A 15,621-nucleotide genomic window follows, 5' to 3' on the forward strand; every position below is an offset into this window, starting at 1 on the left:
CTCTTGTACCAATTATTCACTTGGATTAGAAAGTCATGTCTTCATGAAAAAAAATGTTCTTTTACAGCTCAGTTATCAGGGGGATCATTTCAACTGTGCCACTACCTCGACTGTGAGAGGTTTTTTTTGTCTTTTCTCCGGTGTCGTGTAAAAGAAAACAATTTTCCCCCACTCTGAGAGTTATGTGGTTCCAGTGAAGATTACAGCTCCTGTACAGATGCCCAGAGCAAGAGTGTTTTCTCCAGAGTGCTCCACCTTCACGTTCTAATCTCCTGGTAACAGAGAGTGTGATGTTGAAAAAGCTTGTGCTGCTCTATTTTTCATAGAGGAGAGTCTCCGAAGCCTCTGTGGCACTTTGAGATGAAGTGAGCGCAGTAGGACGAACTCAGGGACAACAAGAAATACAGCAGGATGATTGTCTCGCTCTATTTCTTGTATACAAATCTGTCATAACACTGCATGAGAATATACAACACGGCAACCAAAGATTTACACTTTTAAATAATTGAAATACGTCTGTTTCTCATCCAAATGTGTTTATCTGAGCCTCCACACCTTTCCGGACAAAACATATTCTCCAGTATAGATATAGATAAAGATAATGATAATGATATAACATCTTTATTGCAGATTATATATATATTATCTAACTATCATTCCTCACTAAAATTACATAATTTTAAAAGATTCTGCATTTTCTATTTTTTTCTATATAAAAAAGAGTCAACACACCCCCATATTTCAGTATTATGGAACAGTCCATAATTATTAATCAATTAATCCATCAATTAATAATCAGCTCTTTCATGTTTAATTAAACTCACTATCTTTAAAACACACCCCTTCATAAACACCATGACTACAGCTTCATGCACACTCATTCATACACAAAAAAAACCAAACAGTGTTAATTTCCTTCAGCAAAAGCTCATTGTTATACACACGTGTGGGCATACAAATACACACACACAGAAATACACAGGGGCACACAGTGAAACTCCACGCTGTAGTTTAAGCTGTTAACTGCTGACAACAAGGAAAAAGAGTTATATCCGCTTTGATTCCTTCACACACATCAGTCCCACTCAGTGAGAGCAATGAGTAGAGCGAGTGAATCAGACAGATGAGATTCTCTCTGTTATTTACCCTCTGTACAGCTGCACACACACACACACACACACACACACACACACACACACACACACACACACACACACACACACACACACACACACAGGCTACAAACATATAGAGACATATAATGTTTCATTGGATTGTTACGAAGCACACACTGTGCTGTTTTAGGGTCCTGATATTTGCACAAGATATGCACCGTATATGCCTTTATTCATGAATGCAAGATAGATGTGAAGCAAACTATAAGGATCATGAGCATCCCCCCAATATTACTTAATGGGTTAACAAGGTTCAATTGCTCCTTTATAGAAAAGTATCTATTCCATGAGAGGGAGCCCACAGCTCTCCCACAGTACTTCCATGGATGATTTACATAAAATCTATTTAAATGTTTAAGTTTTCCTTTTTTCTTTGTTTTATATTTTTTCTTTGTGGAGTGGGAGAGAAGTAGAGGGTCCTGATTCTGTGTGGGAGGGAGAAGTGGTGAGTATGTGTGTGTTACATGCAAGATATGATATTTCATATATGGCACTGGCACTATGTTTTGGTATGTTGTGTAATGTGTGTAATGTTATGTGTGTTATACTGTGAATATGGAAAATATATATAATAAACTGAATTTTTAAAAAATCCCAGTAGTTCCTTTTGGATCCTAAGTTTCTAAACCCTCTAACCCTAAACTTAGACCTAGACCTAGTGGGGAACATATGAACCTGAGAACAAAGAAATGACCACATTACATCTGCAGTGAAACAGACATTTCTTTTACATATGACTCAAAAGATCCCAAAATGCTAATGGTTTGTCTTTCATTACATTATCACCTTCTTTATCTGCTATTCGACACATTATACGGTGGGTTTATTAGATTCAAATAAATAAGACCAAATTGTACATATTGTTCCTTGTTCATGAAGTTTTTAGTCACTGCACTATTTTCAAAGATTAATGCGGTAGAGATTTATGTTGCCCTAGAAAATATGTGCAAATATTAGTTATATTTTTGGATCTTAGTCTAATTGTGTGTCTCTTATGACAGACACTGGGGATGAAGTTTGTTTTCCCCCCTTTTCTTTACAATTCACCATTAAATGCACAGAAATCATATTGCAGCATCCAAATTAAACAGTAACAGCATTTGATTTTCTAGGTTTTTTAAAAAATTTTATTCACTGCCATATAGACACTTCAGATGCTTCAGTTTCAGGGTCCTGGTAGTGTTCATGTTGGCTCACTGTCACAATGTCATGATTTACTGAACAGAACAAAGCCATTGTTAATATTACATGTAAAACCTGTGATTTTCTGTCTGCTAATCCAGAGGAGAGCTCTAATCAGATAAATTAAAAACACCAGTTTGGGTGTAACACAAGGGCCTGAGTCACAATATTAATTCTAAAATCAGGTATCACTGGTTTTAGAGACTGTTCACTATATGACTGTACTCACTATGATAAATGTGATGTATGAGGGCATTCATTCTAGCTTCAACTTCACCCTAATTTCTCTGTACCATTACTGTGAACTGAAAGTTTCTGTCTATTCACATGCACACACTCTGGATGTTCAGTCAGTCACAAGATACAAGCACACACACATCAAACACTGAGGCTCAACTGAAGAAAAACCTCCAGAATCACAGATATGATTACAGCAAGAACAGGAAGGATCAGTTATTATCATTTAGCATATGTTTTATCTTGACGCTTGATATGCTTATTATTTGTATTATTACATGATATTGTTTTATTCTTTGTCAACTTTATATAGCTCAAGCAAATTGCAGAAACACATATGTGGAAAACACAATTAACATTTAAAATATGGCGTACCTGTTAGATTGCTGATGTTTTCCCCTTTTTCTTTTGTTTTTTACAAAACTGATAACTAAATAAAAACAAATCACATGAGGAAAATCAAATCCCTTAAATAAAACTATATAACTGAATATGTACAGCAAACACGACACTGATGTTGAATGAAGCCCACACTATGACGAGTATTATTACTGTAAGTGATAAATGACATAAACTCTAATGTCTATTACCTCACATCAATTCATCATCACAGCAGCCTGTTGTCACACAACATATTAACACTTAACCTCACAGGGGGTGCAGAGGAGTTGGTGTGTTGTACTGTGCGTGTTTGAGAAGAGAAACAAAAGGCCCAAAGTTGTAGATCTTTATAAGTAACAACAAAAATGTGTGCACACATATAGACTTTACAATGGGTATTAAAGAAGCTGTGAAATGTCACTCAGCATTACTGTCAGTAACACTTCTTTCTTATAGCTTTTCTGCAGCTCTTTCATTTTAATGACTCTTTCAGCTCTGCTCTGTTTGCTTCTCAACCTCCTATTGCTTGTCGTCACTTTCTTTCCACAGAGTGGTTAAAGCAGGGATGTATGAATGATTTCAGTTCTAAATTCTTTCTGACATGATGTTGAAGTGGTATGCTGGAAATATCCAAATCTCCTCCACACAGTGGCAGCCCAACATGCAAGCCAAGTTGATGTCCCACTCAGTCACTCTGTTGGGGTGCCAGTGAGCTGTTTGTCTAGCTGCGGGACGAAATATTTCATGAACTTCCAGGCTCTGCTGTGTGATGTTCCTCCAGGTCTCTGTTTCTTCTACACAGACTGACTAAGGTTGCTGTTCTTCTTAACTTTTCTAAAAAACAAGATGCTTGCCAACCTCAACTTGATGCAGCACTTTTTCAGTAACATTAGGCAGAGGCACACTTAGACATTCAATTATTTTACACCAGTGGAAGATAACATTGTTTTTTAAAGGTTGGAATCATTCTTCTTCTAATCTGTTAAATAAAAATGCAATAATTAAACTCAACACAAGAAACAGTGACTGCTGATGAGCAGAAAATGTAGAGAAGGACTCCATCTGGTGGGAGGTTGGATGAACCAGCACACAGGCTAACAGGAAAAGAAAATCAGTGATAATAGTTCTTAATTGTCTTATCCTTCAAATTTTCCTTGCCCAGCCATTTCATTTTCAATGTCTTGCAACACTCAGTGAGGCCACAGATAATTGAAGACTACTGGTAGATTAACATATGTTGAGCAACTATGCAGCTCAAATAATGATTGTTGTGTAATATTGCCCTCAAGTGGACAAATAAAGTAACTGCCGAATGCTACTGCCAGGGAAAAGCAAGCGTCCCATAAAAAAGTATAAATCACCATAAAAGTTGTGTTTGTCATTCCAACCAGCTGTTCCGCATCTGAACACTTGGGTAGCAAACATTTAGGTCCACTGGCTTCGAAACAGACACACAAATCAACTTGCCATATCATAGTTAAAAAGACCACTGTCAGGTTGGTGATCATTACTACCACACACAATTTCTTGCAGCACTTGCTATCATATGTTGATTAGCTATAAACGAGAACCTATCTATTAGTTCACAGATTTACTATTAAAGGGCTTATCCTGAACAACCACAGTGAGGTATAGTCTTGTAAATATACACATTTACTGTAGGCAACTGCATCCACATCACTATCAGTAAAAGGGACACAAAGCCCTAAAACAGACTTTACACAAATTACATAATATTGCACAACTCTCTTTAAATAATGTGTTGGTGCCCCCTGAATCCAAAAACATGCATCCTCTCTGCCTCAATGTATAATCTGACTTTAGACTATTTCTGTAGTGAGTTTACTGTTGACCCAAATGACAACCTATCCTCGATGATATTCACTTCAGGTTCAGAAGACAATAATGACGCTAATGTCTTTTTTTCATGACGGAGACTAATGTTGAAAGTAATGAGGTTGAATTCAGTAGTGGATATTTTTTTATTTATTTATATATGAACCCAGTTTTTTCTACAATGTTATGTTTACTCTATGACCTCCTATGTTTCACATTTAGTGGTGCACATTTATTTATGGGATATTTATTATAATTCTTTTTCTCTTTTCTAATATGATCCTTATATGCTTCTGTAGTTTATTTTCTACAGTGGATTTTGTTCTTGTGTTGATATTTACTGTGTTTCTCTATTTGCTTTGGACATATGTGATGACGTTGGAGGTCTTTTTTGGCTATGAATTATCCTGAAGAAGTTGTAGAAGATGTAGATTTATCTAATTTAAAATAAGACTGTAGTGTATAAGAGATATGTTGAGGTGTGTGTGTGTGTGTGTGTGTGTGTGTGTGTGTGTGTGTGTGTGTGTGTGTGTGTGTTTCCTCTGCATCCTTTTCTGCCCTCTCCACCCCACACCAATCTAAGGATTAACAGTAAGATTATAATCTAAGGTTCATGGGTCTTCTTCAGTGAAGGCTACGCGGCACCAAACGTGCTCTCTGACGTCAGCGCGTACTGAGAGCGTAGCGTGGCGTCGCGGCCGTGCCTGCCCTTCACATCCGTCCACATCCTCCGAGGCTCTACTCTGAAGCGCAGCACAACGATGGCCCTGCTCAAGTCAAACAAGGTGATCTACTGTCTGGGGAACATTTCCCCGTCCCTGGGAGTGCTGTCCACCCGCAACAGGTAAACAGAAATAATACGTTTAAAATGTAAACTGGCAAACAGGCGTTTAGATACTGTTGCCTTGGTAATATAGCGGCGTGCCCGTCACATTAGTTTTACAGCTAGCTTAAGCCGCACACGAGCACGTTATTTTAAGGTTAACAATTATTGACAGCCATCGGTTTAATGCTGAAACTTAACTGCTCTGTGCTCGCTGTAGCCACACTAGCTGGCTAGCTAAAGATAGACAGGGGTCAAATGGTTTCAATAGGCCGCTGTGTGAGGGTTAGCGTGTTAGCTCCAGTATGTGCCCAGGACGGACTCCAGCGTTAGGAGTCTCTAACCTCACAGGTCAACACCTGTTGTGCTACACATCCTCTTCGATCTGCACTAAGTTGACCTTAGAGGGTCACTTGGTGTTGCTCTCAGCTCGCAGGTGATGAAAGTCACGTTGGTGTGTCAGCAGCACAAAGTTCCCAGGAAGCAGAGGCTGGAGATCGATATGGTTCCTTATAAATGACTTATGTAATAATAATAATAATAATAATAATACCACCAGGAATGTGCCGTCTACGGTTGGCTTTTCTTTTGCTTTTGCAGGAAACTTTTATTAATGATTTACACAATCGCGATGTCTTCAGCTGTCATATCCCACGCACAGTTTGAGCTAAGCGACTTGTCGTAGTTGGTGATGCCGTGCGAGCTGATTGGCTGTCGCGTTCCGCCTTTGATCGCTGATTGGTTCATTTCTAGCGGTGAGGCTGAGACAGGCACCGATGTCCTTTCAGGCTCTTCTTGGAGGGCAAACACGTTTAGATCTGATGCTGCTCTTTTATGAGCCTAACGTATTTAATATGCAGCCTTTGTAGATGTAGACAGTTCAGTGGAGGTTGTGAATGTATCTCTGTGTCTTTGTTCAGCCTCTGTTTCTATCTCCGCAGGTGTAACTGTAGGTTTCGTTTTGCCAGGCGGTGCTATCATATTTCTGTCTGTGTGGGTGTGTGTCAGAGTTTCTGCTTTTGTCTCATCTTGTCGTCTCATGTTCAAACACATTGGTCTGGTTTCAGAGAATGAATAAATGGCAATAGGGTTGTTTCTTTCCACCACAGTAATCATGCGTTTTTATTTCATGTTAGATGCTAGCATCAATGGCAGGGGGTGGCTAAAGAAACACCCTTTTAAGCCCTGCAGTCCTCCTCTGTAGCTTGCCAAAAGGGCCTTTGGTCTATTGATCACTGATAACTTGTCAGTCTCTGTGATGTTTATATAAATGCTGACGTTCAGCTGTTCAAAGGTTCTGTGTACATGCACACTGCATGCACAGTAAGACCACTTCAACTCAAATGCCCCTTACTGTATGTAGAATATTTGCTCCTGTGATTCACAATTGTACAATATTACACCGTAAAATGATTAAATATTCCTTTGTTTGCATTTTGCACGGACACATTTATTATTTTGTTGCCTTATTTATGTTCTCACATACACGCTTGCATACAATCTTTGTTAAATCTACTCTGTAAGGTGCTTACTGTATTTCACTGTCTTGTGCAATGAAAATTCTTATCTAATCGTAAACTTCAAAAGGATGTAGCACAGTTCCGATAACGGCATTTACAATACACTAATAATAATAACTCAGCCTGAAAAATACAGTGGAGGTAAGATATCTCTGATACCTTTTGAACATTATAAGCTTCTCAGGGGCTGTTGTTTTTTATTGCATTGTAAAGTGTTGCTTCGATTGTATCGTCAGCCACCTGTAGTGTAAGCATCAAACACCCCATTGTATTTAGGTGAACAAAAGTGAGGCTGAATTAACCACATTTCTGTTGTTTTTTTTAACCTGACCACTTGATTTTCATCAATAAACGTGTTTGTCAGTGAACGGTAGTCACTATTTAATAAACCAGTGTGATCTTTTTAAAATGATTGGTAGGGGATTGGAGACTCTTGCCCTTTGCAAAGTGTTCAGTCCTAAATTTAGCTGCAAGGTTTAGAGGGTTTACAAAGTAGAAGAAACCCGAGACAATATGCGAGCAGCATGGAGTGAAGGTCGCAACATACAACAACTCTCATCAAGCAGATGTGTGATAGAATATTTAAATGGGTTACAGTGACAATATGGTTATTATATTAGCAGTAATCCATTATGATGTAGTAGCCAAATATTCAGTAGCAAAACAGTCAACAATGCCCTGATTTTATAGGCCTTTAACACACACATTTTATTGCCATCTACCAAAGTTTCAGTTTCAGTTTTCAGTTGAATTTCATACCTTTACGTCAGTTGTAATGTTCGCTTTATTGTTCTTGTATGTATTTCTCTCATGTTATCTGCCTAAACTCCAGAATTGTGCTGCATACTATAAACAAGCAGAAATGTAATGTAATTCAGGTTAATAGAGATAATCATTGTATTCATCTTTGGTCGATAGCACTTGCACAGATGACTCTGCTATAGTGTTTTCTTGGATGCCACACTGAGTGAGACACTTCCTAAAAGATCTGTCTGGATGTTCCTTATTCTAAGTTTTGGATTTTTTGCCGACTCCATCCCCTTTCCTCATACATCAGGTTTCATTTGCTCTAGAAACTCTTTATTGTAGAGACAGAGTGATGAAGGGCCTGTGTTCCTGGACCAGACAGTAATGGAAGGAAAATTATTTCAAAACCATTCATCCCAAATGAAATTGAAGTGGTCCGTGTAAGCCTTATGTGTGTTTTACTGTGGTATGTTGTACGTAACCAGTCTAAAGTAGATTTAGTACATTTACACAGTGTCATGTGGATAATAAGCTGTAGACTGTAGAGTCAGGCTGAGGTCACAAGGTCAGAGTGTATGACCTTTTTACATGTGATAGGGAGTTTACATTTGCTGTCTTTAATGCTGGTGTACTTACTCCTACACCTTTTCGTTTGCCTTTGCACACTTTAGTTTGCAGGTATTTCCTTATTCTTATTACAAGGGATATTGATATTTCCACAGCTCAGTAGTTTATTGAACTGTTGTAGGTGATTTGGTTTATTCATGAGAATATTTTAACATTTAATTTATAGTCAATCTGTGAATAATAATGAATAACTAAATCAATTCATTCTTCAGCTTTGAATCAATTCTTTTGAAAAGAGAGCAACGCCTAAAACACAAGAAGTTTTAAGACATGGTTAATGTGATATTACATTGGGACCTTTAAATAAAAACATATAAAAGTTAGCTAGTGATTAATCAGGACTGTTTTGTAACACTAGATAAATATGAATAAAAAATAAGAAGAAACCAACAAGCCATGAACAAGCCATTGGCCAGGTGAATTAACCTTTTTAAAAAGCATTGCATATATAGTCAAAAGCACAAATAAAGGTAATAAAAATAGTAAATAAAATGTGCATTCTTGTTCATAATTTAATCTTCTTGAATGATATTAATATTTTTCTCACTATAGAGTAACCTATTGGGTGTTTATTATGGTGGAAATAATGACGTGAACAAGGGAGTGATTTTGTCAACAGTATGTTTCAGACCCAGATTAACTCCTGCTTCTGGACTCTGGACCTTCTGAATGGATTATAATGTTTGTTTCATTAAAACTTGTGCCCACTGAGCATGTGTCTCTACGTCAGTGTGGTATCCTCACGTCACATAAGGAGTTAATCTTGAGCATTAGGTCGACAGCATGTTACAGGAGCATGGCTAATTCGGCCATCACATTAGTGTGACCAGTGGCTTTCATGAGGCCATGAAAATAGCACATACGACCTTGTAAGGATACATTAGTGTTTCTGTCTATGAGGGAAATAACTGTTTTCCAGCGCAGTGTGCACAGATGAACTAATTATTCACCTGATATGGTGTCTTTACAGCTCATGGTGGGGTGGAGTGCAGATGGGTCCCCCCGATCCCATCCTGGGGGTGACTGAGGCCTTCAAGAGGGACACCAACCCCAAGAAGATGAACCTGGGAGTGGGAGCCTACAGGGATGACCAGGGCAAGCCCTTTGTGCTGAGTTGTGTCCGCAAGGTATGACTGCCCCCAAACCCCCCCACTGAATCCACTGCATTTTTCTCATGTGACACACACATGCACACAGTGGTTTCCCCCATGCAATTCAGAGGTTTCCCTTCACCTGAGAGATGAAAGCAGTCATATCATTAGCCTTGTTGGAGGTGAAGTGCACCTCGCCTGGAAAGTGGACAAGATCAGGAGGCAGCAGCAGGAGGAGGTGACAAAAAGCTGCAGTCAAGTCAGTCAGTTTCCAGCAGCCCTCCGTCTGACCCATCTGTAGGCTACTTGTAGTTTTTAGACCATGTTCGGGCAAATAGATCAACTTTGTTAATATTATTAACCACACAAGATGTGTTTGTTAACAGATTAAAACCTTCATTGCACAACATGGGACTTATAGGCTGAAGTCTAGTGTTAAGTATTACAATTACACAGAAAATTAGGATTTTCTACAAAAGTTTGAGTTTGTGGTCAAACATAAGAGCCATTGGACACAAATCTAAGTGGCAGGAATTGTTGATCACTGGTGATTGATTTTGCGCAGGCCCGGTTCATCTTGAACGAGCATGTTGAATCTTAGTTTCTCATGCCAGTGAACTCAAAGAGAACAGTACTCCACTATCAGTCTGCGTGACCTTTTTAAGTGTCATGCCTGTAGGGGTCACTCAGGGAGCTGGATGGTTTACATTTTCACCGGGTGAAAAGGTTGTTGCTGGTCGGGATCTATCTCATTGGTGCATTCTTGCTTTGTCATCCTGAGCTTAGCTTCTGTAGCCCTGTAGAACATCATCATTTCACACATGTTAGTAATTAGGAGAAGTTCTGCTTTATCACCATGAGAAAGTGCATTAGATTTTTGTCTAAGAACGTGTTATCATAGATTTTTTATGTACAAAGGGTCGTAATTTCCTTGACTGGAATGCCTTCCAGTCAAGGAAATTACAATAGTTGTGTTTTACACCTATAGATTTTCACACTTCTTCTTTTTCTAGGCCGAGGCTATTATTACATCCAAACAGCTGGATAAGGAGTACCTTCCCATTGGTGGTTTGGGGGAGTTTAGCAAGGCCTGTGCCGAACTCGCTCTTGGTGCTGATAGTGAAGTCTTGAAGAGTGGCAGGGTAAGTTAAGTGGCGTTAACTACTCTAAACTGTATAAAGTTCAAATGATTTCTGACATTTTAAGTTCAGTTTTCCTCCCCCAACAGAACATAACTGTCCAGACCATCTCAGGAACTGGGTCTTTGCGCATTGGAGCCAACTTCTTGGTGAGGTTCTCTTGTATTTATCACTTGACACAAACAAACATTGAGGTCAGGCTGGTTATCTCACCAGATGTTTCTTTTGTCACAGTCTCGTTTCCATGGAGGTCCACTTGATGTGTACCTGCCCAAACCCTCCTGGGGAAACCACACACCCATCTTCAGAGACGCTGGCATGCAGCTCAAAGCCTACAGATACTACGACCCCTCCACCTGTGGCTTTGACTTCAAAGGAGCTCTTGATGATATCTCTGTAAGACATTGATGATGGACTAGCCAGGAATATGCGTGAAGACGATAAGAAACATATTCAAACATTACATTCTAATTATCAGAAGGGACATGAAGGGATTTTGTTGACAGTTTTGTAATTATTTTGTAAATCTGTAATGTAATGAGTTATATGTATGGAAAACTTTTTTTTTTTAATCTCACAGAAAATCCCAGAGCAGAGCGTGATCATGTTGCATGCTTGTGCCCACAACCCCACCGGTGTGGACCCCAGACCTGAGCAGTGGAAGGAGATTTCTGACATTGTAAAAGTGAGTACTCCTCACCTCAGTAAAGCTCTGTGAAGTTTTTGCAGTTAAATTCTAATAAAATGCCCTGACACATTTTCTTTTATCTCAAAATCAGAAGGTCTTTGACAGATCAAAAGCCACAATTGATAAGTACTAGCCCTTATCTGGCTGTCACTTTATTAACTGCCTGTCTCTGTCTCTCTCCTGTGCCCTACCCCTTTTTTCATCTTATAGAAAAGGAACCTGCTCGTGTTCTTCGACATGGCCTATCAGGGCTTTGCAAGTGGAGACATCGATCGTGATGCCTGGGCTGTGCGCTACTTCATTGAGCAGGGCCATAACATCGTGCTGTCCCAGTCCTTCGCCAAGAACATGGGTCTTTATGGTCAGTCAGAATTCAGTACAAGATCTTCTTAAAGAAAACATTAATAAAGACGACATGCAGATAACAGCAAATACATGAAATTAAACATTTTATTGAAACTGTAAAAATTAGAAATGGTACTGGTAAGTTTAACTTGTGTTGGACAGTGTCTGTTCATTTTAGCATCTGGTTTGTCTGTTCGATTTGGGGTTCGATCAAACTGCAGAATCTTAAAGTTAAATTATTAAATAATAATTTATTTGCTCTACTGTAATAAGGGGAAGATGGAGATTCCTTTATAGAAGCCAGAATGAGTGTATGTCTGGATGTGGCTGTGAGCGAATACAAAACCTACATAGTGCCTGATCAGGTGAAGTATAGCTTGTGTTTTACCACCACCCAGTGGTAAAAACTAGTTGGTGAAAAATGGTTTAATTCCAATAAGCATTCAGACTTTGAAAACACTGAATATATTTTTCATTTAGCTGCGAAGCACAGCTACGCATGTTTCACATTTTACAAATTATTTTACAAACTAGATGTCTATTTTGGCTACTTGTGACTGTCATGTATAACCTCAAACCTAATTTATAATGTTCTAAAATACCCTTTACTGGTTACAGATTTACAATATGTAAATATGTTCTTACTATTTAAATATAAAGATGTAGTGCGTTCTTCATCATTATGTTCTTTGATCATAATGTGATATATTGGGTTAAATCATCAGATTAAGCCCAGACATGAGTTTGTCATACTCACTGTAAATCACTTTGTTTAACACTCATTGCTGATATTCACAGGTGAGCGTGTGGGAGGCTTCACTGTGGTGTGTAACGATGCAGAAGAGGCAAAGAGGGTGGAGTCTCAACTTAAGATTCTCATCAGGCCCATTTACTCCAACCCACCAATGAATGGAGCCAGAATTGCAGCAACCATTCTCAACACACCAGACCTGCGCTCCATTTGGTATGTAACTATAGATGCATATATCCACACTTATATTAGCTGCATCTAGTTTGGATGTTTGTAAAAGCACTTCAGCTTCAAGTCTCCATCTTTCATATGCACCAGACCTTTCAAGATGTATTCTTAAATCTATTTCTTGATCGGTTTACCCTGCTGTCGTCCAGGCTGGGGGAGGTCCATGGTATGGCTAACCGCATCATTAAGATGAGGGAACAGCTGGTAGCTGGTCTGAAAAAGGAGGGCTCCTCCCACAACTGGCAGCACGTCATCGACCAGATCGGGATGTTCTGCTTCACAGGCCTCAAACCCGAACAGGTACACACACTCACACATAATCGATACCACTCTCATATATGTCTGTTAAATATAGGGTTACAACAAGGACCAGTAACTTCCTGGAGTCTCTGCAGGTAACTGCTCAGAGCAAAGAAATAGTCCAATTTATAACCCCCGATAAAACAGAAAATTGTTCATTTTTAGTCTGCAGTTTTTATACTGATTAAACAAACAAGATATAATGTGTAAATTAATTATCTTTAGAAGTGCTGGTGGGTGGATTTTTCTGTCTGTTGGACACAGACTGGCTAGCAGTTTCCCCATGTTTCCAGTGCGAAGTCATGATGAGTATCTCTTTATTAAATGGGAGCTATTATCATTTGAAAATGTTTTAATACAGAACAGTCATTACTTCTCTCTTCTCGCAGTACTTTTCCCACTGGTCCTAAAAACTGCAGTTATTGAGACAATCTTTAAAAGGAACAAACCTCACTAATGGACAATTACAGGCCCATATCAAACACCTTATTTTTGAGTTTAAAAAAAAAAGATAATTGGCCCTGAACAACTATTTTGATATTTTTGATTCAGGATTTTAACCACAGCACAGGCTGCTCTTGTTAAGGTCTTGAATAACGTAATATTATTAGATGTCAGTGCTGCATTCCACATGATTGACCACAACATATTACTAGACAGACTGGAAAACTACTGCTACTTTATGTCAATTATTAATTACTTAATAAGTAATTACACATCTGAATGTACACAGATAACATGTGGACTGCCCCAAGGCTCCATTCTCGGGCCTCTTCTGTTCAACATCTACATGTTCCCATAAGTTCATATTATGGAAAACAACAAAATATTTTTTTATGGAGAAGGAAAACCTTGTCCATGCTTTCATCTTCGGTTGGCTCAACTACTGTAAGGCTGTCTTTGCCGGTTGGTTAAAAAGTCGATCAGACAGCTGAAGCTGATGTCATAAAGTTTGTTGAGATACAATGAGGGAATGTTTGTTGTTAAAATACTGACACTGTGTGTGTTGATTAATTTTTCTGCAGGTTGAGCGTCTGACAAAGGAGTTTTCAGTGTATATGACCAAGGATGGCAGAATTTCCATGGCAGGCGTGACCTCTGGGAACGTGGGCTACCTGGCACAGGGGATCCATGCGGTCACCAAGTAGAGTGGATCGTGCTGGGAGAGCTACGAAATCAAAGAGTTAAAGAGGAGCTTTATGTGTCACTAATTCTCTGTCTCCTCCATTCCACCTTGTAGAAAAGAGCTCAATATTTAGTTAGACATTTTCTTGATTGGATTTCATGAGTTCAACTTGGAACAGTTGCTGCTGTTTCTGGTTTCTGGTTACATTAACATTTCACTGAACAGGCTCCCTCGCCAAAGTATAAAAGACAGGATTTTCTCCCGCTACTGATGGATCATTTTTGCTTATTTATTATGTGGAATCAACGGTTGGCTGTGCATTTGTGTCCTCCTAAATGTGTGCTGTTTATCTGCTCTCACTCAATATAAAACATCAAGGAACCAACATCGGGGTAATGTCAGACTGTGCACTAGTTTTACTTTCAAGATGAGATCTCTGTTGCTATATAGAAGCCTGTAGAAAATGTGAGTTCTTTTTTTCTTAATTTTAATGGTTGAGTCGTAGCACTTTATAAGTTGTAAGGCACTGTTTGAGTTTTACGGTTAGGCTGGTACTCTTTTTATTTGTCAATCATGTAATCAATTCACTATCAGGCTAATCTGTGGTTGTTCATCTGAACTAATCAATCATCCAGTAATCTCCTTATTTGGAATTTACCTGTCTATCTCCCTGGCATCCAGTACTTTTCCAGTAGGATTTGTAAAACACTTTTGGGTTTCAGTCCAGTTGGTGGCAGGGCAGCAGTCTCTCAGTCGGTCCTTTCTAACCCTGGATACAAAAAAGCACACAAGCCAAAAAGAGTTAAGCTCAAACAGACTGTGATCAGTATGAATGAATGAATTCTACAATGGAGAATTTTTCTTCATATTGCCCCATAGCCCAAAATCAAATGGCCCATTTCCTATTTTTTTTTCCTTAATGGAGTCTTTGTATTTGTTACAAATGTTTCTCTGTGTGGTTAATAAAGATGAGTGGGGTACCTGATTGAGGTTGAACACAGGACGGTTCATGAAGAAATGTCCAGACGCTACTCATTCAAGATATCATGGTTCAGTATATGAATCTGTTCGTCAGTGAGACTGTGAGACACAAATGCCATTTAGAAATGTGGGGTTTTCCCCCACTCTGCTCATACTTCTGAAACTTCTGGCACGTTGCCTCCACGTTATGCATTCTGTCATACAATAACAGATCAGTGGTCATGTACCTTATTGAACAAACAATAAATCATTATAGAGTAATGATCTGTTCTAATGTGTGTTTTTTAAACCCTCCTTGTGTGATGAGTTAATTTGACTCTTTTCCTTACAGTTTACTCATATTTCCATGCTTATGTTCCTACAGCATATCTTATTTAATTAATGGTTGACTTTACATTACACTGAGTGAATGTGTGTGAAAGGGTGAATGTGGCATGTAGTGTA

At 38.8% G+C, this 15,621-nt stretch overlaps 1 protein-coding gene across 1 annotated transcript; it reads left to right on the forward strand.

Moving 5' to 3' along the window:
• The first annotated feature begins 5,488 nt into the window (after positions 1-5,488).
• LOC127351628 (aspartate aminotransferase, mitochondrial) lies at positions 5,489-15,438 on the forward strand. Its single transcript, XM_051379337.1, has 10 exons — positions 5,489-5,655; positions 9,499-9,655; positions 10,633-10,761; positions 10,848-10,907; positions 10,993-11,154; positions 11,339-11,443; positions 11,657-11,807; positions 12,590-12,755; positions 12,920-13,070; positions 14,096-15,438. The coding sequence occupies exons 1-10, from the start codon at positions 5,573-5,575 to the stop codon at positions 14,216-14,218; spliced, it is 1,287 nt and encodes a 428-aa protein (XP_051235297.1). The 5' UTR covers positions 5,489-5,572; the 3' UTR covers positions 14,219-15,438.
• Positions 15,439-15,621: the final 183 nt, after the last annotated feature.

Source organism: Dicentrarchus labrax, unplaced genomic scaffold, assembly GCF_905237075.1.
Source record: "Dicentrarchus labrax unplaced genomic scaffold, dlabrax2021, whole genome shotgun sequence".
NCBI lineage: Eukaryota > Metazoa > Chordata > Actinopteri > Moronidae > Dicentrarchus > Dicentrarchus labrax.